We start from the raw sequence: 22,834 nt of genomic DNA, 5'->3' as shown, positions 1-22,834 counted from the left end.
TTTTTTTCTGTTGAAGAATTTCTGAATTTGTCTTAGGTTTCTCATAGTTGCGAATGAAGTTTTTATTATTTTGTTGATTTGTGGTTGCATGGTACAGCCTCTGTCAAGCAGCACTCCAAGGAGTTTTAGTGTGGGTTGTATGGGGTATGAGATCGAGTTTATTACAAGGTTTGTTAAGGTTGGGATTTTGCTGTTTTCTAGGAAGATGAAGTTTGTTTTGTCAGGGTTAAGTTTTAGTTTGTGTTCCGTCATCCATGTTGCTACTGTTTCAAGTGTTCTGTGTACTGTGCCTACCATGGAGGGCGCTGGTTGGTCGAAGGGGAGGAGAATGGTGATGTCATCTGCATATGTGTAGGAGGTTAGGCCTTGTTTGTCTAGGCAGGAGCTGAGGGAAGCAATGTATAGTTTGAAGAGTGTGTGAGACAGAGGTGATCCTTGGGGTACTCCACAGGGGTTGGACCATGGTTCTGATTTTTCTTTGTTTGTTTTAACTCTGTAAGTTCTGGATTGTAGGAATCCTTTAAACCATGATAGTACCTTGCCTGTGATTCCTATTGAGTCTAGTGTTTGTAAAAGGATGTCATGGTCTACCAAGTCAAAGGCTGCGGAGAGGTCTAGTTGTATGATCAGCATTTTCTTGCCTGTGCTGAGGTGTTGTCTAGCGGTGTCCATGAGTGTTCCTATTAGGGTCTCAGTGCTGTAGTTGGTTCTGAAACTAGACTGCATCGGGTGGGATAAGTTGTGGTTTTCTATGTATAAGGTTAGGGCTCCAGCTATGAGGCCTTCCATTAGCTTGACGTAAAGTGGGATTGAGGCTATGGGTCTGTAGTTGGATGGTTGGTCCGTTGCTCCTTTGGGATCTTTTAGGATCGGAGTTATGATGATTTCGCTGAGGTCTTGCAGGAAAAGGCCATCTGTGAGTAAAGTTTGTATCCATTGTAGGAGCAGGGTGCAAAATAGTGTACTGGAGGTTTTCAATAGGTATGGGGGGCAGTGGTTAAGGTCACAGGCTGCATGGCTATATTTATTATAAAGTTTGTTGTGGTCTGACCATTGTATAGGTGAAAAGTGGGACCAGGTTCTGTCTGTTGCAACTGATTTCTTCTAGGTGCGTAGATGTTCTATTGAACGTGGCTCTGATAGTTGCAATCTTGTTTTTGAAGAATGCGGCTTAGAGTGTGGCTGAGGGAGGGGGGGAGTTGTTATTGGTTAGGTAGGGTGTGATGTCTGAGTTCTTTTAGTAATTGAAATAACTTTTTTGTGTCTTGGGATTCTTCTCCTATTTGCTTTGAGTAGTATGTCTTTCTTTTTTCTTTCAGTTTTTGTTTGTATTTTTGGTTCAGTATTCTCCATGCTATTTTTGTGGAATCTTGGCTACTTTTTCTCCATTTTCTTTCTAGTTGTCTGCATTGCCTTTTGAGTAGGAGTAGCTCGTTATTGAACCATTTGTCTGATTTTCTATGGATTCTGGTTTTGGGTTGTTCTGGTGCTAGCTCATCTAGGGTTGCTGTACTTAGATGGTTTCATTGTGAGATGAAGTCTTTGGGATTGTAGTCTTGGATTATGGTGTATGTTTCTGTCCAGAATTTGGTGGGGTCGATGTATTTACGTGAGTTGTAAGTTATTTTTTGAGTAATTGGTTTGCTTTTGTTCCAGTTGATTTTGAAGGAGTAAGTATAGTGATCTGACCAGAGGGAACGGTACCAGTTTCCGTTTGATGCTTTGTTTTCTGGTTGTATGGGCTGTTGGGACATGTAGGCTGCAATGTCGAGTTGGTGTCCTTTTTCATGTATGGCTTGAGGGTCTAATATAGAAACATAGAAACCTACGGCAGAAAAGAGCCAAGGCCCATCTAGTCTGCCCATACCAATGTCACCCCCTAACTCCCTCCTTGAAGAGATCCCAAGTGCCAATCCCATTTTTTCTTAAAATCTGACACGCTGCTGGCCTCAATCACCTCCAGTGGAAGACTATTCCAGCGATCAACCACTCTTTCAGTGAAGAAATATTTTCTGGTGTCACCATGAAATTTCCCACCCCGAGTTTCAACGGATGCCCTCTTGTTGCCATGGGACCTTTTAGAAAAAAGATATCTTCCTCCACCTGGATACGGCCCGTGACATATTTGAACGTCTCGATCATGTCCCCCCTCTCTCTCTGCGTTCCTCGAGTGAATATAGATGCAACTTATCCAGCTGCTCCCCATATGGGAGATCCTTGAGTCCTGAGACCATCCGGGTGGCCATTCTCTGAACCGACTCAACTCTCCGCACATCTTTGTGGTAATGTGGCCTCCAGAATTGTACACAGTATTCCAGATGGGGTCTCACCATGGATCTGTACAAAGGCATTATGACCTCGGGTTTACGGCTGACGAAGCTCCTACGGATACAACCCATGATTTGTCTAACTTTGGATGAAGCTTTCTCCACTTGATTGGCAGACTTCATGTCTTCACTAATGATCACCCCCAAGTCTCGTTCTGCTACAGTCCTTGCTAGGGTCTCACCATTCAGGGTGTAAGGCGTGCATGGATTTTTGCTGCCAAGGTGCATGACCTTGCATTTTTTGGCATTGAAACTTAGTTCCAGTAGGAGCAGGTCATATGTCATATTGTCGGATATTGAGCCTTTGTCAGGCACTGTGCTTTTGTCTGTTATGCTCTCGCCCACTATGTTGCATAGTTTGGCGTCATCGGCGAATAACGTAATTTTACCTCGAAGACCCTTAGCCAAGCCACTTACGAAGATGTTGAATAGGATCGGGCCCAAGACTGAGCCCTGCGGCACTCCGCTGATCACCTCCGTTGTTTCTGAGGGGGTGCCGTTTACTACCACCCTTTGAAGTCTACCACTAAGCCAGTCCTTAACCCATGCAGTTAATGTGTCGCCTAATCCCATCGAACTCATCTTGTTCAATAACCTGCGGTGTGGGACGCTATCAAATGCTTTGCTGAAGTCCAAGTACACGATGTCTAGGGATTCCCCGGTATCCAGCTTTCTTGTTACCCAGTCAAAGAAGCTGATCAGATTGGATTGGCAGGACCCTCCCTTTGTAAATCCGTGATCTCGTAGATACTCCTCGGACAGAATCGTGTCCAATTGACGTTTGATTAGAGTTTCTATTAGTTTGCTCACTATCGATGTTAGACTCACCGGTCTGTAGTTCGCAGCCTCCGTCTTGCATCCCTTTTTGTGGAGCGGGATGACGTTAACCGTTTTCCAGTCCAACGGGACTCTTCCATTACTTAGGGAAAGATTGAAGAGTGCGGATAACGGTTCTGCCAGGACATCACTCAACTCCCTGAGCACCCTGGGGTGTAGTTTGTCTGGTCCCAGAGCTTTGTTCACTTTGAGTCTTGATAGCTCATAGTAGACACTGCTGGGCGTAAACACGAAGTTTCGAAATGGGTCCTCCATGCTTTCACTTGTCTGCAGCTGAGGGCCGGATCCCAACGCCTCGCAAGTGAAGACTGAGCAGAAGTATTCATTTAAGATTTTGGCTTTATCGGAGTCCAATTCTACATAGTTCCCATCAATATCTTGTATGTTAAGGCCTCGAGGTATGATAGTAAGGTTTCTACTTGTTTGCAGGATTGGTTTTCGAGGTGGAGGTTGAGGTCTCCTAGGATTAAGTTGTAGATTGTCTTAGTGAGTTTCGGTATATAAAATCTTCAAATATTGGTTTTGCTGTGTTCCAGTTTCCTGGAGTTATGTAGCAGAGCATGCATGTTAGTGTTCCTTTGAGTGATGTGCTTGAAAGTTGATAGGCTAGTAAATCCATGTATGGGGTGGTTGTTTTGTCTTGTATTTTTAGGTCTATGGTGTTATCTGATCCCAGACTGCAACTAAGATGATAAGTACATTGCTGATCTATATTCTTATTATTATGATATTTTGAAAATACATGGAATTTTTTCTGAGACCTATCATTCTTGTTATATCCTGTTGCAAGACTTTTCTGGACTGAAAAGGGTTGCTGTTTTCAGAGGTCTCTTTTTCATCATGTTTTTTTATAACTTGAATTAGGGCAGTTGTGATTCTCTGGTTGTAGAAATTTTGTCTATGTGATTTGTTGATTAGTGCTGTACATTGACACGCAGAAGATTATGGGCACAATTCTAGGTACACATGCAATTGTAACACCTAATGGCTGGATTTAAGATCCAAAGTCAAGAAAGTGGTCTGTCCTAAAATAAGATAGTATGAAATATAAAATTGGGGAGAGGGAACTCTCCAGGCAGTTGTAAATAAAGGCTCATGGAACTAGATCCCAAGTCTAGCTCCAACTGTATTGAAAGCCCAATATGATGAGGGGGAGGGGGCGGGAGTTCAAAAAATGCAAAAGCAAGCAAGCAGAAAGTATAACATTCTAGATATCTGCAGTTCAACCATACATACATTTCTTTTTTAAACAGTGACAACTTTAACCCCTCTGTGCTCTCCACAATCACTCAAATCAGTATTCACCCTTGAAAGAAGAAAAGTCCAATGCCCCCTTAATGGTCCATATTTATTCCCAACAGGTCACAGCCCAGTCAACATGACACACCAACCATTCTGGTTTTCAGGCTAACCACACAATGGTAATCTGCATACAAAGCTATCTCACACACATTCATCATTGATATCCTGAAAACAGAACTTCATGTAAAACTCATATTCCACACAAAGCTTAAATGTCACTATTCCAAATATATAAGGGTCAGGAGTGAGAAGGGACATACACAATGGTCAGCATGAACTCATAAGCCTTTGTGTTCTATTGAGGCAAGGACAGAAATCACACAGCCCCAGTGCTGGACATGCAAGTAGCTAAAACCTGCCCAAAGGCAGAAGCCTACCTGGCTCTTTTATTTTCATTGGAATTATTTCAGGTAGGACAACAGGAACTGTAAAGAACATATAAACATTCAGGATGAGAATAATTCTGGCTGGAGATTGTAGGATTACCAGATTTCCTCTTAATAAAAAAAATAAATAAATAAATAAGAATTGATATACTGAAACAGATCGAAGGTCCATCAAGCCCAGTATCCTGTTTCCAACAGTGGCCAACTCAGGTCCCAAGCACCTAGCTACATCCCAAGTAGCAAAACAGATTCTATGCTGCTTATCCTAGAAATAAACAGTGGATTTCCCCAAACCATCTCAATATTGGCTTATGGACTTCTTTTAGAAAATTATCCAAATCTTTTTTAAACCTCGCTAAGCTAGCTGACTTCACCACATTCTGGCAACGAATTACAGAGTTTAATTACATGTTGTGTGAAGAAGAAGAAGAAAAAAAAAAAGAGGACACCTAGTTCCGCCCCGTTCCGTCTCTCCCCCACATGAACCTCATGTCTCCTTCCCTGAGCTCGGGGCCACATCTAGAAGGCCTTTGCACATGCACCGACATTGACACAATGTCATGCACATGTGTGTGATGTCATAATGTCAAAGTCTGCACGTGCACAGAGGCCCTCCAGATGTGACCATGAGCTTGGGGCCTTCCAAAACCCAGACAAACTGATAGGTTTTGGAAATCCTTCTGGGCGCCCAGACAGCCTTCTAAAAAGGAGGACATGTCCGGGTTTTCCCGGACATCTGTCAACCTTATGGAGATGTCTCCTCAAAGCAGAATTGTAACAAGACACACTTGCCACCACCTCCCCCCTTTCCAAATTATCTATACATACCAACTGGTTTGATGATATAAGGCTGACAAGAAGTACAGTCAAAGCCCTTATCTGCTGCCTGCTCCACCTCCTCTTCAGTAAACAGATTCTCACAAACAGCATGGAGCCACCTACAACCAAAACAGAAACCTTTGTTACAATGAGCATATAAATTCATGTGCACTGTCCAGGCCTGTTGCTTAACCTAAGGCAGCACTGTCCTCACTTCCTCAGGCCTCGACACTGCCCATGACCTTCAACTAGATTGCCAAATATAGTCATTAAGGCTTCAGTCTCACCGTTCACAATGCCGGCACTGAATGAGAAGGTCATCTTCCACATATTTCACTCGGCAGATGGGGCACGTGACTAGGCTGGCACAAGGGGCACAGTGTGTGTAATTATTCTGCCACTCAGCATGAAAACCTGGGGAGATTGTGCCACATTGCATGCAGCACACACACCTGAGAAACAGATGACAAATATCACCTATACTGAAAGGGTGCACAAAAGTTACACCACATGCAACAATCTTGGATCTTAGCTAGGGCTTCTGATTTTAGGTTTCAACTGTAAACACACTCAATACAAATAAATAAACAAATATATACAGCCAGCAGGGGTTTATTGGATAAACACCAGGAAAAAACCACCATTTTCCTTACTACTTTCACCTCTCCCTAGCTTCTCTTGAATTCTCTACTCCATTTATGTTGTCCTGCACTGACAACAATTAAGTGACACAATGTATGATAAAGTTCTTACCTGGATAATCTCCTTTCTGTTAATCTCTTCCAGAGTCCATACGTATGGTGATCAATCCGTTCCCGTGAACTGGACTTGCAGAAGTGAGAATACTTACAGCTTTGAGAACTTCCCATACAGAGGTAAAACAGTGCCCTCCCAGTTACATCCCAAAGCATTGAGTTCCACTGGAACAAAATACAAAGAAGGAGAGGCACAAGGAAATTCCCTACATACATTACACAATTCTGTTCTGCTCTATAACTTAGAAAATAAGAATCAGAACAAGACTGCATAGCAATTTAAAACAACCACAGAGAAACAATCTGCTGTGTGCAACTGAAACTAACATTAAGGGAGCCAGAGGCTGAGGAATACACTTACTTATAGAGGATCTCTCTGCGCTTAGCCATCTGGTTGACAGCAACAGAACTCCAAGACTGGAATCTAGAAATATTGAAGGCAGAAAAGCAGGCGAAACAGAATATATCGAGGGTGGGCTGTACGAATTCCATAGGAGATTAGCAGAAAAAAAGTATATCCAGGTAAGAACCTAATCTTATATTCTGTTAAATTGCCTCTGGAGTCCATACGTATGGTGATATACCAAAGCAACGGCCTGCCCACAAGACCGAGGACCCAAAAGTGGCGTCTAAGTTTCCATGTTTAAAAACAACAAAAAGACCTGAGTGTACTGATAGATTGAAACCGTCGGCGGCAAAGAAAGCAAATAGAATGTTAGGCATGATAAAGAAAGGAATCATGAATAGATCAGAGAGTTATAATGCCGCTTTATAGGGCAATGGTCAGACCACACTTAGAATACTGTGTCCAACATTGGTCTCCCAACCTAAAGAAGGATATAAAACTGCTGGAGAGGGTGCAGAGACGAGCAACGAAGCTAATAAATGGTATGGAGAACTTGGAATACGAGGAATGACTTAAGAAACTGGGACTGCTCTCCCTTGAGAAGAGGAGACTGCGAGAGGATATGATTGAGACTTTCAAAATACTGAAAGGAATCGACAAAATAGAGCAGGAAAAAAAAATTATTCACCATGTTCAACGTGACACAGACAAGAGGACATGGACGGAAGCTAAGGGGGACAAGTCCAGGACAAATATAAGGAAGTTCTGCTTCACGCAACGAGTGGTGGACACCTGGAATGCTCTTCCAGAGGAGGTTATTGCAGAATCCACCGTTCTAGGATTTAAAAGCAAATTAGATGCACATCTCCTTACGAGAGGCATAGAGAGATATGGGTGACTAAAATTACACTAGGTGTACACCTGACTGGGCCTCTGCGTGTGCGGATCACCGGACTCGATGGACCGTAGGTCTGATCCGGAGATGGCATTTCTTATGTAAATAAAATCACAACATACAGTAAGGTTAAAAGCAGAACTACAATTGTTATAGGAAAGTAGAAGGGGAAATGCATTTAGGTTAATACTTCTTGTGTCTTGCAGAACACTCTCAGAAGCCAAATGTTACTGTTTAGTATGATAAGCATCTGAAAAAAGAAATATTTTAAACTCTGCTTTATACTTATCAGATGAGCTCAATAATCGAAGTGCTAAAGGCATAGAGTTCCAAAGTTGTGGACCTTTTATTGAGAAAGTAGAAACCCTCTCAAACCACTACATCCACTCTGGAAAATCTGGAAAAAAATATGCAGAACAATTTCTGTGGGAGGAAATGCCCAAAACTCTGCTCATGAATTAGTGACACCCCTAATCAAGTGCGCCTTGAGCGAAACTGGTGGCTGCCTACCACAGGTAATATATGCCAAATAGATGGCCATGCAAATTCATCTAGCTAGAGATGCCTTCGATACTGGCCTACTAAGCTGAGATTGGCCAGTGAGCACAAACAGGTGGTCTGACAGGCAAAAATCTTTGGTCTTGTCCAAGTATTGAAGCAAAGCTCTGTACATGTCTAGCTTCCTCAACACTCCATCCTATTTGTCAAAGCCTGTAGATTGGAAAGCAGGCAGGTGAATCTCCTGGTTGACGTGGAAGTCTGACACCACCTTCAGAAGAAAAGAAGGAATAGCACGGAGAGCTTCTAACTGCCTCTTAAGAATCATGGCCACCCTGTGATCCTGAGCATCATTCAGCATACCACCACCTTCACTTGAGAGAACAGTATGTTTGGTGACCTGAGCCACCACTGAGACCACCACCTTCGGCTGCTCAAAGAGTTGCTGGAACTCAGGAGCCATGGGATAAAGTCTGGACATGGCCTTGGCAACCCTGAAGGACCACTCCAGGGTTTCCCACTGGTCCATAACCAGAGCAGTAATGTCCAGATACACCGGGAAAAAGGAGGTCTGAGTGTTAGAGCCATTCATGACTGTGCATTGGGAAGTGAGTTTCCAGCTTCAATTCCTTGACAGCATCAAAAATAAAGTGGTGGACAGAGACAGATTTGAAGAGGCAGCAGATATAAGGGTCATCCCCCTAGTCAAGAGCCAAAGAGGCCTCTGGACTGCCAACCTAAACAGGAACCGGAGTCATCCAGGTCTGTATCAGAGCCCCGAGATAAATGCACAATGGAATCTGATCTTTAATCCAGCCAGTCTTGCTCCAAAAAGTCACTGGAGCTAGGACCCAGCTTGTTTAACTGAGAAGCACACACCAAGCGAGAAGACATACCCTGGGCCAATGGCTGCTTGCATTAGGAAAGCTCTCCACATGAGATTCACAACTCTGGGGATAAATGAATCTTGCACATCCTCTGGTTTGACTCTCATGGGGTCTCAAGACTCCACGTGCCTCTGCTTTGCATCAACATGAAAAGAGGGTCCCAGGCAGTACTTCCTACACATTTCTTGGACCTACAATGGTTCACCAGCCCTGAAGGACAAGAATACGACTAAGCTCAAAGTATTTGCCCCTATCTTAAATGCACTGTGGCACAAGTGGCACATGCACTGGACAAGCGGCATAAATTTTACATTAAATAGCATCCTCACCCGCTAAGGAGTCCATCCCTGTTGATGGAATCAAAATTGAGGGGTTTTGAGGCAGATAGAAGCTTTTGAAAAAAAGATAGTTTGAGATCCAAGATGGCCACTGCCAGAAAAATTGTACCAAAAATAGCCCATTGAGACCTTTTTGAAAATTCAAAAAAACAGAAACAGGGGTTTTGGAGGTGGAAGACTTGAACCCTAAGTCAGAAACCCTCAAAATTGAGAATCTTGAGCATGCGCAGATGCTCAAGGCCCAGGCAAGAGGCAGGTACTTCTTTCACCGGTACTGGCACGTCCTGTGGGCTGTGTGCCGGTGCCAGATGGGGTAAGGCTAAATGCTGTTTGGGGGGAGCGTTCACGAGCGGGGGGGAGGAACGATGCTGGTTCTTGGGAAGGGGCTCGCAAATCGAGTCAATGCTCAGATTGTGAGACAAGATTTGCGAGAATGTTTTGCTCGCAAACCGAGGTTTGACTGTATTTTAAAAAACACCCTAAGATTCAAGATTCTGCATGCAGAACCACCCCTAGAGAAAAAGATACAAATGTATTTCTTCCTGAGCAGTGCAAAACATAGACAGCAGATTAAAATGCTCAAAATTGACACAGTTCAAACATTAACTTGAAAATAAAACCATACCCCCTACCTTTGTTGTCTCCCTCCCTCCATGATGTGCCTCCCTCCGGCGGGTGTCTAACCTTCGGGCCGGCTCCAACCTGACCGTTTTATGCGGCCCGCAGTCTGATGCCCCCCGGTGTCATCTTGTGGCCAGCTCCCTCCTCCTCACAACAATTATGTGCAGAAGCTCCTCGCGCATCCTGCACCTGAACCGGAAGCCTTCTCTCTGACGACAGAGGGAATGCTTCTTGATGAGGAAAGGGATGTGCGAGGAGTCGCTGCACGCGGCTCCGTGCACACTATGGCTATGAGGAGGAATGAACCGGCCACAAGGTAAAACTGGGGGCATTGGACCGCAGGCTGCATAAAATGACTAGGCGGGCCGGATTTGGCCCGCAGGCCTTGGACACCTGTGCTGTAACCTGTCATAGACCTTGATATTAGTTTCTGGTAACCTCTGGAAAGGAATTTTGGAAACAGGTGAGGGTTTAGGACCTTCTGAAGGGGAGTTTGATAGTAGAAGTAGTATACATCCCCAAAGAAAATTTAAGCTCTAACTTTGCCACCCAAACTATGTCTTTGGAACCTCTCCTGTCCCCTTTTCACCCCATTAAGTCTCAAGGGGAAAAGAGTATCTCAGACACCCAGACATCTCATAAACCATTTCAATGGGACATTATAAACTAAGAAAGAATAGAGGAAAAGGAATCAAAGATAATAAAAAGAAAAGGGATTAAAGGAAAAAAGAAACATCTTTAACTGCACCAGGCTACAGTAGTAAAGGTAATGTATTTTGCTAACCATCAACTATGATAAATATAACAGAACATAAAAACACAATAGACTTACTGGGTCAGACCAATGGTCCATCAAGCCCAATATCCCATCTTCATGGAGGCCAATCCAAGTCACAAGTACCTGGCAAAAACCCAAATAGTAGCAGCATTCCATGTTACTGTCCCATGTTTGTCTCAACAGCAGACTATGAACTTTTCCTCCAGGAATTTGTCCAAACCTTTTTTAAAACCAGCTACAGTAACTGCTCTTACCACATTCTCTGGCAACATGCTCCATAGCTTAACTATTCTCTGAATAAAAAAATATTTCCTCCTATTGGTTTTAAAAGTATTACTTTGTAACTTCACTGAGTGTCCCTTAATCTTTGTAAATCTTGACGCAGTAAAAAAAAAAAAAAAAAAAAATCAATCCACTTGTACCTGTTCTACACCACTCAAGATTTTGTAGACTTCAATTATATATCCCTTAGCCATCTCTTTTCCAAACTGAAGAGCCCTAACCTCTTTAGTGTTTCTTCATATGAAAGGAGTTCCATCCCCTTTATTATCTTGGTCGCTCTTCTTTGAAATTTTATATCTTTTTTGAAATAAGGAGAGCAGAACTGAACGCAATACTCAAGGTGAGGTTGCACCATTGAGCGATAAGAGGCATTATAACATTTTAATTCTTGTTAACCATCCCTTTTCTAATAATTCCTAGCATCTTGTTTGCTTTCTTGGCCACCGCCACCACACATTGGGTGGAAAGCTTCAGCGTATTGTCTATGATAACACCAAGATCCTTTCACTGAATTGTAATTACCGACTAAGTAATTAACATCAGACTAACCTGCAAAGCTTTTTTTTTTTCTTTCTTTTGTGGACTCTTAAGAAGAGGATATTTATCACTTATTGCTTACAAGAATTTCATAGTTTCATAATTGTTTTATCATTTCATTGCAAGACCATTCCAGACTTCTTTCAGAAACTTTACACGGCCTCAGCGGCTACACTCGAGTGTCATATTTAATGTAATACTCGAGCCTAAAATAGCCAGCCTCCTCTTCGTCCTTTAAATAGTTTTTAATCTTTAAATATAGTTCAAATAAATATATAACTTAGAATCAATAGAAAACGTATCTTATCTTATGTAGATACACTGAATGGGGCTCGAGTATTACTTAATGGGGCTCGAGTGTAGCCGCTGAGGCCATGTAAAGTTTCTGAAAGAAGTCTGGAATGGTCTTGCAATGAAATGATAAAACAATTATGAAACTATGAAATTCCTGTAAGCAATAAGTGATACCAAGGATATCAAGATATAGGCGAGTGTGGCGTCAATTGAATTTATATATATTGATTACTAAAAGCCTCTACTCAAGAGTAATTTAATATATTAAAGCCATTAATTTAGTGATTATTTCTGTAACATTTTCAAAAATTAAAAATATGTTTTTAATTAAAACAGCATGATTTTGTGATTTTATGATAAACAATGCTATCTGGGTATTTTAAAAAATTAAATATTTTATATTCATCTTCCTGTTTTCCTCTACTGCTACATTGATGCGATATACAGGTCTCCTTCACAAGCAGAAGTGGACAGGAAGATAAGGCTACAACAAGCTCAGACCCAGTAGGAAAATTTTGCCCATAAAAAGTGGGCAAAATGTTTACAGCATTACATGGATTGCTCATTATAATACTAACAAGATCCTTGTAATGCAAGTGCAGAAAAAGAAATCAGTTCAGCTTCATGGTCAGAAAAAAACTCCACTATGCTCAAAAACAGGACTTCCACAAATAAGAAATTGGAAAAAAATAACAGGGTAATCAATTTTTGGAAATTAATTTGGCCCCAAATTAATAATTTATTAGAAAATCATGTTGGACTATCATATGATACAATATTATTTGGAACAGCAATGAGAACACAATGTCCGATTTCTGCTGATAATAATAAACTTTTATTAATTTTAACAGGGGTAGCCATACAGCAAATTACTCAGAACTGGAAGGATTACACTAAATTGAATACACTTTTTGGTGGAATTCAATTTGTCATATATATAAAAATGGAAAAAGTACTGGCATTACAACAAGGTTATATTAACAAATTTAATAAAATATGGAGACCATTGACAATTTATTCCACTGATCAGATATAATAACACATGTATAGAACATATAGAAAGGGGTAGGGAGGGAAAACTATTGTAATATTAATATGATATAAATTCTGAAAAAGGGGTTTATTTAATTCACATTGTAAGAAAATTTAATGATAATTTCAAGTGTGTTTTTGTATAATTGAATGTATTACATGTATTTCACTTGATGTAAGAATTAAAAAAAAAAAGAATAAAAAAATATTTATACAAAAAAAAACAACAACAACTCAATGCTAAACACTTAGAAACATAGAAAATGACGGCAGAAAAGGGCCATAGCCCATCAAGTCTGCCCACTCCAATGACCCACCCCCCTGACTTTACTCCCGTAGAGATCCCACGTGAGTATCCCATTTTCTTTTAAAATCTGACACGCTGTTGGCCTCAATCACCTGCAGAGGTAGTTCGTTCCAATGATCGACCACCCTTTCGGTGAAGAAGTACTTCCTGGAATCACCATGAAACTTCCCTCCCATGATTTTCAGCGGATGCCCTCTGGTGGTTGAGGGTCCTCTAAGACAGAAGATATCATTTTCCACCTCAATACGGTCCGTGATATACTTAAACGTCTCAATCATGTCTCCCCTCTCTCTTCGGTTCTCAAGTGAGTACAGTTGCAATTTATTTAGCCTTTCTTTATACACGAGATCCCTGAGCCCCAAGACCATCCTGGTGGCCATTCGCTGAACCGACTCAATTCGCAGCACATCTTTCCGGTAGTGTGGTCTCCAGAATTGAACACAATACCCCAAATGAGGTCTTACCATGGACCTGTACAGCGACATTATGACTTCGGGTCTCCTGCTGACAAAACACCTATGAATACAACCCATCATTTGCCTTGCTTTGAAGGAAGCCTTCTCCACTTGATTGGCCAGCTTTCAAGTCATCATGAATGATCACCCCTAAATCACGTTCCGCCGAGGTCCTAGCCAAGGTTTCACCATTAGTGTGTAAGTTCTGCACGGATTTCTCTTGCTCAGGTGCATTACCTTACACTTTTTAGCATTGAAGCTTAGCTGCCAAGTCGGTGACCACTGTTCCAGTAGTAGTAGGTCCTGCGTCATATTGTCAGGCAAAATGTTTTTACCTATTATGTTGCACAGTTTGGCGTCATCGGCAAACAATGATACTTTTCCTCTAAGCCCTTGGGTCATATCTCCTATGAATAAGTTGAATAGAATCGGGCCCAAGACCGAGCCCTGTGGCACTCCACTGGTCACGTCTGACATTTTGGAGGGGGTACCGTTTACCACTACCTTTTGAAGTCTACCGCTTAGCCAATCCCCAACCCATGCAGTTAGTGTGTCCCCTAATCCCAGTGATTTCAGCTTGTTCAATAACCTGCGGTGTGGGACGCTATCAAAAGCTTTGCTGAAGTCCAAATATATTACGTCCAGGGACTCCCCGGCATCCATTTGTCTAGTTACCCAGTCAAAGAAGCTAATCAGATTAGATTGGCAGGACCTGCCTTTGGTAAATCCGTGTTGGTGGGGATCACGTAGGTTTTCCTCGTCCAAGATTGTGTCAAGTTTCTGTTTGATCAGTGTTTCCATGAGCTTGCTCACTATGGATGTGAGACTCACTGGTCTGTAATTTTCCGTCTCTGTCTTGCAGCCCTTTTTGTAGAGTGGAATAACGTTAGCTGTTTTCCAGTCCAAGGGGACTCTTCCCGTGCAAAGGGAAAGATTGAAGAGCACGGATAATGGTTCCGCCAGGACTTCACATAACTCTCTGAGCACTCTGGGGTGTAGGTTGTCTGGTCCCATGGATTTGTTTACTTTGAGTCTTGAGTTAGATGTATCAGTGATAGGAAGAAGTACAAAATTGGCATTATGAGACTCAAAAGTGAAGGGGAGGAATATGTAGAAGCTGATAAATAAAAGCCTGAATTGCTTAACAAATATTTCTGTTCTGTATTAGAAACATAGAAACATTATGGCAGACATAGGCCAAATGGCCCATCTAGTCTGCCCATCCGCAGTAACCATTATCTCTTTCTCTCTCCGAGAGATCCCACGTGCATATCCCAGGCCCCTTTCGAATTCAGAAACAGTCTCTGTCTCCACCACCTCTTCTGGGAGACTGTTCCATGCATCTACTACTCTTTCTGCAAAGTTTTTCCTTAGATTATTCCTGAGCTTATCACCTCTTAACTTCATCCTATGCCCTCTCATTGCAGAGTTTCCTTTCAAATGAAAGAGACTTGACTCATGCGCATTTACATTATGTAGGCATTTAAACATATCTATCATATCTCCCCTCATCCGCCTTTCCTCAAAAGTATACAGATTGAGATCTTTAAGTCTGTCCCTATCTGCCTTATCATGAAGACCACATACTATTTTAGTAGCCTTCCTCTGGACCAACTCCATCCTTTTTATATCTTTTTGAAGGTGCAGCCTCCAGAATTGTACACAATATTCTAAATAAGGTCTCACCTAAGTCTTATTCAGGGGCATCAATACCTCCTTTTTCCCACTAACCATACCTCTTCCTATGCACCCTAGCATCCTTCTAGCTTTTGCGGTCACCTTTTCTACCTGTTTGGCCACCTTAAGATCATCACATATAATCACACTCAAGTCCCGCTCTTCTGTTGTGCACATAAGTCATCATAAAGGTTATTTGCAGATAGATAGTGCAGCTTTAACAGTTTGTAATTTAGAGTGCAACCATATAATAACTTTCTGTATATCTGATCAGAAGATATTATTGTATGTAACATTTTATTTTTGTATTGTTTTATTAAAATCCCCCTTGTTAAGAAGCTGATAAATTCATTTTAAGCTTACCTTTCAGAACCCACTGGCCTGTTATGAGGGACCTCCAATTTGAGGGGGAAAAAATAATTAGCAGTCCTCATACCATTAGGTTGTTCAGAACAGATATGGTAAACTGAAGCTATGTTTCTTCTGGAGGCAGTCAAAAATGTGTCCCTAATTTAGGATGCAGCTCTGGTTTTCTGACCTTCTAATGCCTGGAATGAGAACAAGATCACTATCTTGACTGGAATGAGGATAGTAGTATTCCTTTGAGTGTAGTAGAATCTCTGCTGTCCATCACTATGATTCCTCCTAGAAGAGGAAATGGGGCTGAAGAGGGTCTTAAGTGTGTCACAATGCTGCTTTATAAGAATAGCAGCTTCTTGCACCTTATCTCCAAAGAAATTCTCTATATGGCCTGGTACATCAGGAATCTCTTCCTGCATATCAAACTTAAGGTCTAAAGCCCACAGCCAGGGGAGTCTGAAACATCAATCTCCATATCAAAAGCACTGGATGTCATAATGAAAATATAGGTTGAACAGAGCATGGGATTTTTCACCACTCCTTCCCTTTGGCTAGAGTTTTCTAGGGACTGTGTCAGCAAATTCTGCTAGTCTGCAATATTATGTCACAAGAGCAAATGCCCATGAAAAGCTGATAGGCATGCTACATGGTATGTTACTATAGTAGTATTCTGAAACAATTTCTCGCCAAAAGACTCCAAGCTCTAAGCTCTACTCCCAGGGGTATTGAGGAGTGAGTCCTGAAACTTTGGCTCTTTAGAGAGCAGATTCTGCTGCCTACTGGAGCCTTCTGCATTCAGTATACAGAGTCAATTATTGTATTTTGACACCTTTGGTGTCCTTATTGTATCTGTTACCTTGTTGTTCCCTTCCTTTTTTTTTTATAATTCTTTATTCATTTTCAAATTTTACATGAAGTGTACAAAATATTGAATTACAACTAATGAATACACAATATCACTTTTACATCTAATACATAATATTCTAAACATATTTTTATCCCCTCTCCCTCCCCCCACCCTTCAAGTACTTTCCAATCACCCCATACATATTATATACCATATTATAGCATGTTGTGTAAAAATTATTTTCACTACCCCCCTCCATGTGTGTCACAAAGAAGATATTGAAAAGAAGAAAAAGAAGAAGAGAAATCCTACTATTCATTCACTACAATATTTTGTCAATGGCCCCCATATTTTATAAATTTAGGATATATCCCTCTTTGTATTGCTATTGCTCTTTCCATTTTGAATATATGACAAATTGTATTCCACAAAATGTATAATTAAGGTTACTATGATTCTTCCAGTTATTAGTTATATGCTGAATGGCAACCCCTGTCATGACTAGTAAAAGCTTATTATTTTCTGGTGAAATTTGACTTTTTTTTTCTCATCATCATTCCAAATAACACTGTATCATATGATAGTTGCTACATGATTTCCATCAATATTATTAATTGTGGGCCAAATTGCATTCCAAAAACTTTTAATGTAGGGACAATGATACAGTAAATGATCCAACGTCCCAGTTCCAGATTACAGTGCCAGCATTTATTGGACTTAGAACTATCTAATTTTTGCAAAGTGTAGGGGTCCAAAAAGCTCTATGTAATAAAAGAACCAAGTTTGTCTCATAGATGCTGACACTGTACATCTCATTCTCCAAGACCAAATTAGTGGCCATTGAGATGCCAGTAATATGATGCTTAATCTCAATGCTCCAAATGTCTCTTAGACCATTTTTTGTTTTTTATTCAAATATCCAGATATTAATTTATACCACAATGCGGCTTGATGCCCTAGGAAGTCTGCTTGAAAACATAAGAACTCTAAACTATATTGATTATTCAATGTTTTCCATTCAGGGAACCCAACCTGAATGGCCTGCATCAATTGCAACCATTTAAAACTTTGTGTTTTACTAAGACCAAATCTATGTTGCAATTGTGAAAATTCCAGCAGTTTACCTTCTGAAATAACATCATTTAGAGATCGAATGCCTGCAATAATCCAGTTCTTCCAAAGATTTGAGCTCCGCCAATTTTGATCTTGGAGTTTATCCATAGAGACTGATTAGTTGACTTGTTTATTGGGATAGGTGTTAATTTACTAATAAACCTTGTTGTTCCCTTCCTAATAAAAATGATTTAAAAAAAAAAGGAGAAATACAGAGAGGGGTATCCTATGTTCTCATCTAAGCCTCCTTCAGGATTCTGTGAACAAGTGCTATCATAGTACCTTGGGCAAGTTGAAGAACTGAAGGATAACCAATGTTCTGCCCTAGGCTCCTCTTCTGTATCTAACTTAAATGGGACAGCATGAGCTAATCTCCATCACAAACTCAATGAAAGCAGCTACTTTCGGTGGGGAGATATCTGAGAAAACCTCGGTTTGTCTTCAGACTCCCAGGTGTGTTCAAAAACAGACTCAGAAAAATACTCCTAAAGGAGAAGTTTGGAATCGCTACTAACCTTAGTTAGTACACTGAGACATCAAGGACATTGAGACACCAAGGAACCAATGTATCAGTAAAGCCTTATCCCCATATATACCAAAGATGAGCACTACTCTTGCCAAACCTTGGTGTCAAGGTGTCTTCTGCAGGCAATATACACAGTTTTACTAGGGTCGGTTTGGGCAAGCAGTAGCATCACATTCAGTAAAGAAGCACACCGCTCTCTCTTCAAACATCATAAGCAGCTCCCAAAGGCTGCCATTGACAAAGGCAAGGGCATCACAGTAGGAGGTGCCACACATCCTCCTAAGTTATTTGGAATGAATCAGAAGCAGAGTCCCAGTTCCTTGCAGGCTGATGACTGCTGCACCCTTTCTGATGCCAGAAGGATAGCTGTCCTCTTATTGGGAACATCTGGAAGACACCAGCAAAACTGATGCATTATATGTTCCAAAGAGTCACAATATCAAGGTGCCTCCACCTCCATCAGGTGACCTGAACTGTGGTCTCGGAGCATCAGAGACAACAAATCATTATTCTTCTTCTGATAGGAATCTAACAATCACCAATCCCTGATGGTCTCTACTAACACTTAATGTTGAGGATGATTATCACAATCCCATGTTGACACATCCCAAGTGTAGCTTTGGGACACACAGAAACCAACAATTCTGATACAACATATCATAATATACAGTTTACTAGGTTAAATTTGTCATGGAGTAGAACGGGTTACAAGCGGATCGTTTTTTCACTCTGTCAAAAATTACAAAGACTAGGAGGACACATCATGAAGTTACAGGGAAATATTTTTAAAAACCAATAGGACATTTTTTTCACTCAGAGAATAATTGAGATCTGGAACACATTGCCAGAGGTTGGGGTAAGAGCGGATAACATAGCTGGTTTTAAGAAAGGTTTGGACAAGGTCCATATCTGGTTATTGAGAAAAAACATGGGGAAGCCACTGCTTGCCCTGGATCAGTAGCATGGAATGTTGCTACTCCTTGGGTTTTGGCCAGGTACTAGTGACCTAGATTGGCCACCGTAAGAATGGGCTGCTGGGCTTGATGGATCATTGGTCTGACCCAGTAAGGCTATTCTTATGATGGAGAGAAATTTTTCTGTGACCAAAAAAGCCTTCTTGCATTGACTTTCATGCCCACAAATCACTCTGATTTATCTTTGGACACAAACATAATGAAAGGGATCATGGCCGGGCTTGTGTATAAATATGGTCCCATTTGCACTCCATTCCTGAACGTGTTGCCGGGCTTGTGTATAATATGGTCCATTTGCACTCCATTCCTGAACGTGTGGGTAGTCAATCACTTCTCACAAGAATTCTTATAGGGAGCTTCATTAGCACTATTTTGCTCCACCTCCCATTCTTCTGGACTGCCATCCAATTCCTCAGTTCGTACCAAAGCAAACGGTCAGCCCTGGAGAGGAAACAGAAGAGGGAGGTGCACGGGGACACTCCTTGAAAAATATATCTGTTTGCTTATCGTCAATAAACATACAGTATAACAGATAAACAAAACACAACCATTTCCAATACATAACAAGGTGAAAAACAAATAAGCCACCAACTTGAGTGCCACCTGCACAAAAAGTATGGGAGATTTCATAAATATCCTCTAGTTTCTTCAATGCAGCAGTCGTGTCTTCTATTCTTGTCAAGGCTGGACAAAGGAAAGAAACAAGATGTCTGGATTCACTGGCACTTTGAGCAGTACGTAGGCAAGATGAACATCTGACAGGGCGGGCTTCAAAAATGGAGTGTTTGCCTATTAAAAGAAGACTATCAAGGCAAGAACCTAATCTCCTTTCTAGTGTGTGGATGTATCAAAGCAGTGCCCCGAGTTTAGGTTCAGACAGATAAGCCTGCTGTCAGAACTGAAGACCTGAATGTGAAACCTGTTGTGGCCGCCACATCTACCTTGTAAAATTTCTTTCCATACGTTCACAAACACCAAGTTGCAGCTCAAGAGATTCGTCAGGAGATACAGCCAAATATTACACTCATGAATAATAATAATTATTATTTATTTATATGCTGCCATGTATTCATTTTAGCGGCCTGAAAAGAGAAAGTTTTCTCAAGGAACCTCTTGTAGTGGCAGATTTATAGGATAAGTAAATAACTGCACTCTCCGTGTATTTTTATTAAAATGAGGAAGAAGATAACCTGGTGACAGACCAAATGCTACTTTGTAACAAATACGAAGAAAAATTTTAACAAGACTCTAGACTCCACCGGTAGCCAGTACAGTTTGTGATAGAAAGGAGTGATAGCCTCCCATTTTTTTAAACCAAAAATGAGGCGAATAGCAGTGTTTCTGGACTACCTTAATCTCTTAAGAATTTAAAATAAGACCCTACATATACAATATTACAGTAGTCCAGCATACTTAAAATGGAAGATTGCACCAACAACCGAAGGGACTTCATCAAAATATTTCTTGATGGTACGAAGCTTCCAGAGCACTGAAAAACATGAGGAAGCTAAGCCTCTAGTAGAGTGCACCTTTACGGATATATGCTGAAGAAATGGCAACTTTTGAGGCAGGTTGACCTTTACTGGCAGCTCCAGTCAATATGAACAGATGAAAAATCGAAATTCATTCATAACCTCTAGATACCACAACATAAGTCTGCACACATCAACAACAACCTGATCACTCTTTCTCGATCCCGACGGAGTGAAGACAGGTAAGCATACTTCTTGTTTATTTGAAAACTGGAAATCACTTCGGTAAGAAAGATGGGGCTATGTGCAAGACCACGCCTGAATCCGAAATGGATCTCTGCAGGACAAAGCCTGAAAGTCTGACACTCATCTGGTGGAAGTAATCACTACCAAGTAACACTATCTTAATGGGAGGTACATCAGCAAAGCTTGCTCCGGAGATTTGTAGGGTGCTCTTGCCAACAACCTGGAGGACCAGATTAATATTCCATGTTGGAAAAGGCTGTCGCACCAGAGGCCTAACATGCCCTTCAAAAATACCTGGCCACATCTGGATGTGCTGCTATGGCACTCATCAATCCTAGAACCAAAACAGGAGAGTCCTGAAATCTGAACTGTCAGAGAGTCAACCACTAGGCCTTTTTCAGACCTTCCTGCAGTGCCAAGCTTGGCTTTACAATATATCTGCTATAGTCAAACTTCTTCCTACATCTTAGAAAGGTGAAAACAACATCCACCTGAATAGCCTTTACCGCGCCAGCATTGTGCACGCAATCTAGACCCTATGTAAGCAGCTGTGAATGACAGGGAAGAGACTTTAATCCTATTGCAGATGGACCAGGTCTGCATGCCAAGGTCACCTCTGCCAGTCTGGTACTACTAGAATCACCGGCCCCTGGCCCGCCATGAGCATAAGCTGAAGTCGGCCTATCATGGGCCACGGAGGGAAAGCATAAAGAAGACCTGTCTTTGGCCAGGGTTGTACCGAGGCATCCACTTCCTGGCTCATGTCTTTGACAGAAGAACTGAACTGCTTTTTTGTTGGCTGCTGATGCCATCAGATCAAATGTCAGGCACCTCCACTGATGCACAATGCAGGTGAAGGCTTCCTAAGACAGTGACCACGTCTCAGGATCCAGGGTCTTCTGACTGAAGAAATCCGCTTGCACACTGTCCACTCCTGCCACATGAGGACCCGAGAGCAGCAGAAGATGGGCCTCTACCCATCGAAACAGCATCTGAGCTTCCAAGCACAGAGCAACACTTTTGGTGCCCCCCTAGCAATGACATAGGCTACTGCCATTGCACTGTCTAAAAAGATTCATACCGCTTTTTTCTGCAATGTGCTCCTAAACTCCTGAGGCACCAGGTGGATGGCTTGAAGTTCCAAAAGGTTGATTGACCACTTCCTCTGGGAAGGGGACCAGCATCCCTGAATTGGATGCCCCTAGCAATGTGCCCCCCCTCAGTCGTATAGGCTGGCTTTCATCATAACGAGTAACTCATGAAGAGATGTGCAGGGGAACTCCACTGGTAAGAGACTGGGGTGCCAACCACCAGGTTAGACTGCAATGACCTTCTGCTGTCCAAGGCAGCTGCTGGTGAAGCGCATCCCTCTGCGGGCACCATCAAGAGAGGAGCAGATCCTGAAGCGGACATAAGAGCACCCTTGCACAGTGGACTACATCCACACTCACAACCATTGATCCCAGTACCTACAAATAATGCCAGGCCATCACATAAAACTCATTCCGAAACTCCCGAATCTGATGTAGTAGACTCTCTCTGCAGGCTTCCAGGAGGAAAACTGTTTTCCATTGTGTCAAACCAGATTCCCAGATACTCCAATATCTGCGTTGGCTCCAGTTGGCTTTTCCGAGAGCTGACCACCGAGCCCAGCTTCTGAAGAAATTGAACTACTCTGTGAACAACCAGTTTGCCTTCGGATTCTGACTGGGCTCTTATTAGCCAATCATTCAAATATAGATGAACTTGCATGCCCACTCTACAGATGTGCTGCAACAACCACCAGTATCTTGGGGACAGCCCACTGCACCATGGTCAGCCCAAAGGGCATGGCTGCCAACTGGAAATGTTGCTCCAGCACATGGAATCACAAAAATGTCCTGTGCTCAGGGAGGTGAAAAATTCCCCCAGTGCCACTGAGGC

At 41.9% G+C, this 22,834-nt stretch overlaps 1 protein-coding gene across 1 annotated transcript in view; it reads right to left on the bottom strand.

The window, feature by feature from the left end:
* Nucleotides 1-22,834, bottom strand: part of LOC117357250 (histone-lysine N-methyltransferase 2D-like) — a 468,534-nt gene that overhangs the window by 320,127 nt on the left and 125,573 nt on the right. The window contains 3 exon segments of the mRNA XM_033937621.1: nt 4,844-4,891; nt 5,681-5,790; nt 5,959-6,123. Of these exon segments, the coding sequence (XP_033793512.1) occupies nt 4,844-4,891; nt 5,681-5,790; nt 5,959-6,123 (323 nt within the window).

This window comes from Geotrypetes seraphini, chromosome 3 (assembly GCF_902459505.1).
Source record: "Geotrypetes seraphini chromosome 3, aGeoSer1.1, whole genome shotgun sequence".
NCBI lineage: Eukaryota > Metazoa > Chordata > Amphibia > Gymnophiona > Dermophiidae > Geotrypetes > Geotrypetes seraphini.
Note: the sequence above shows the minus strand (reverse complement) of the source record. Positions and strands in the feature narration are given on the sequence as shown.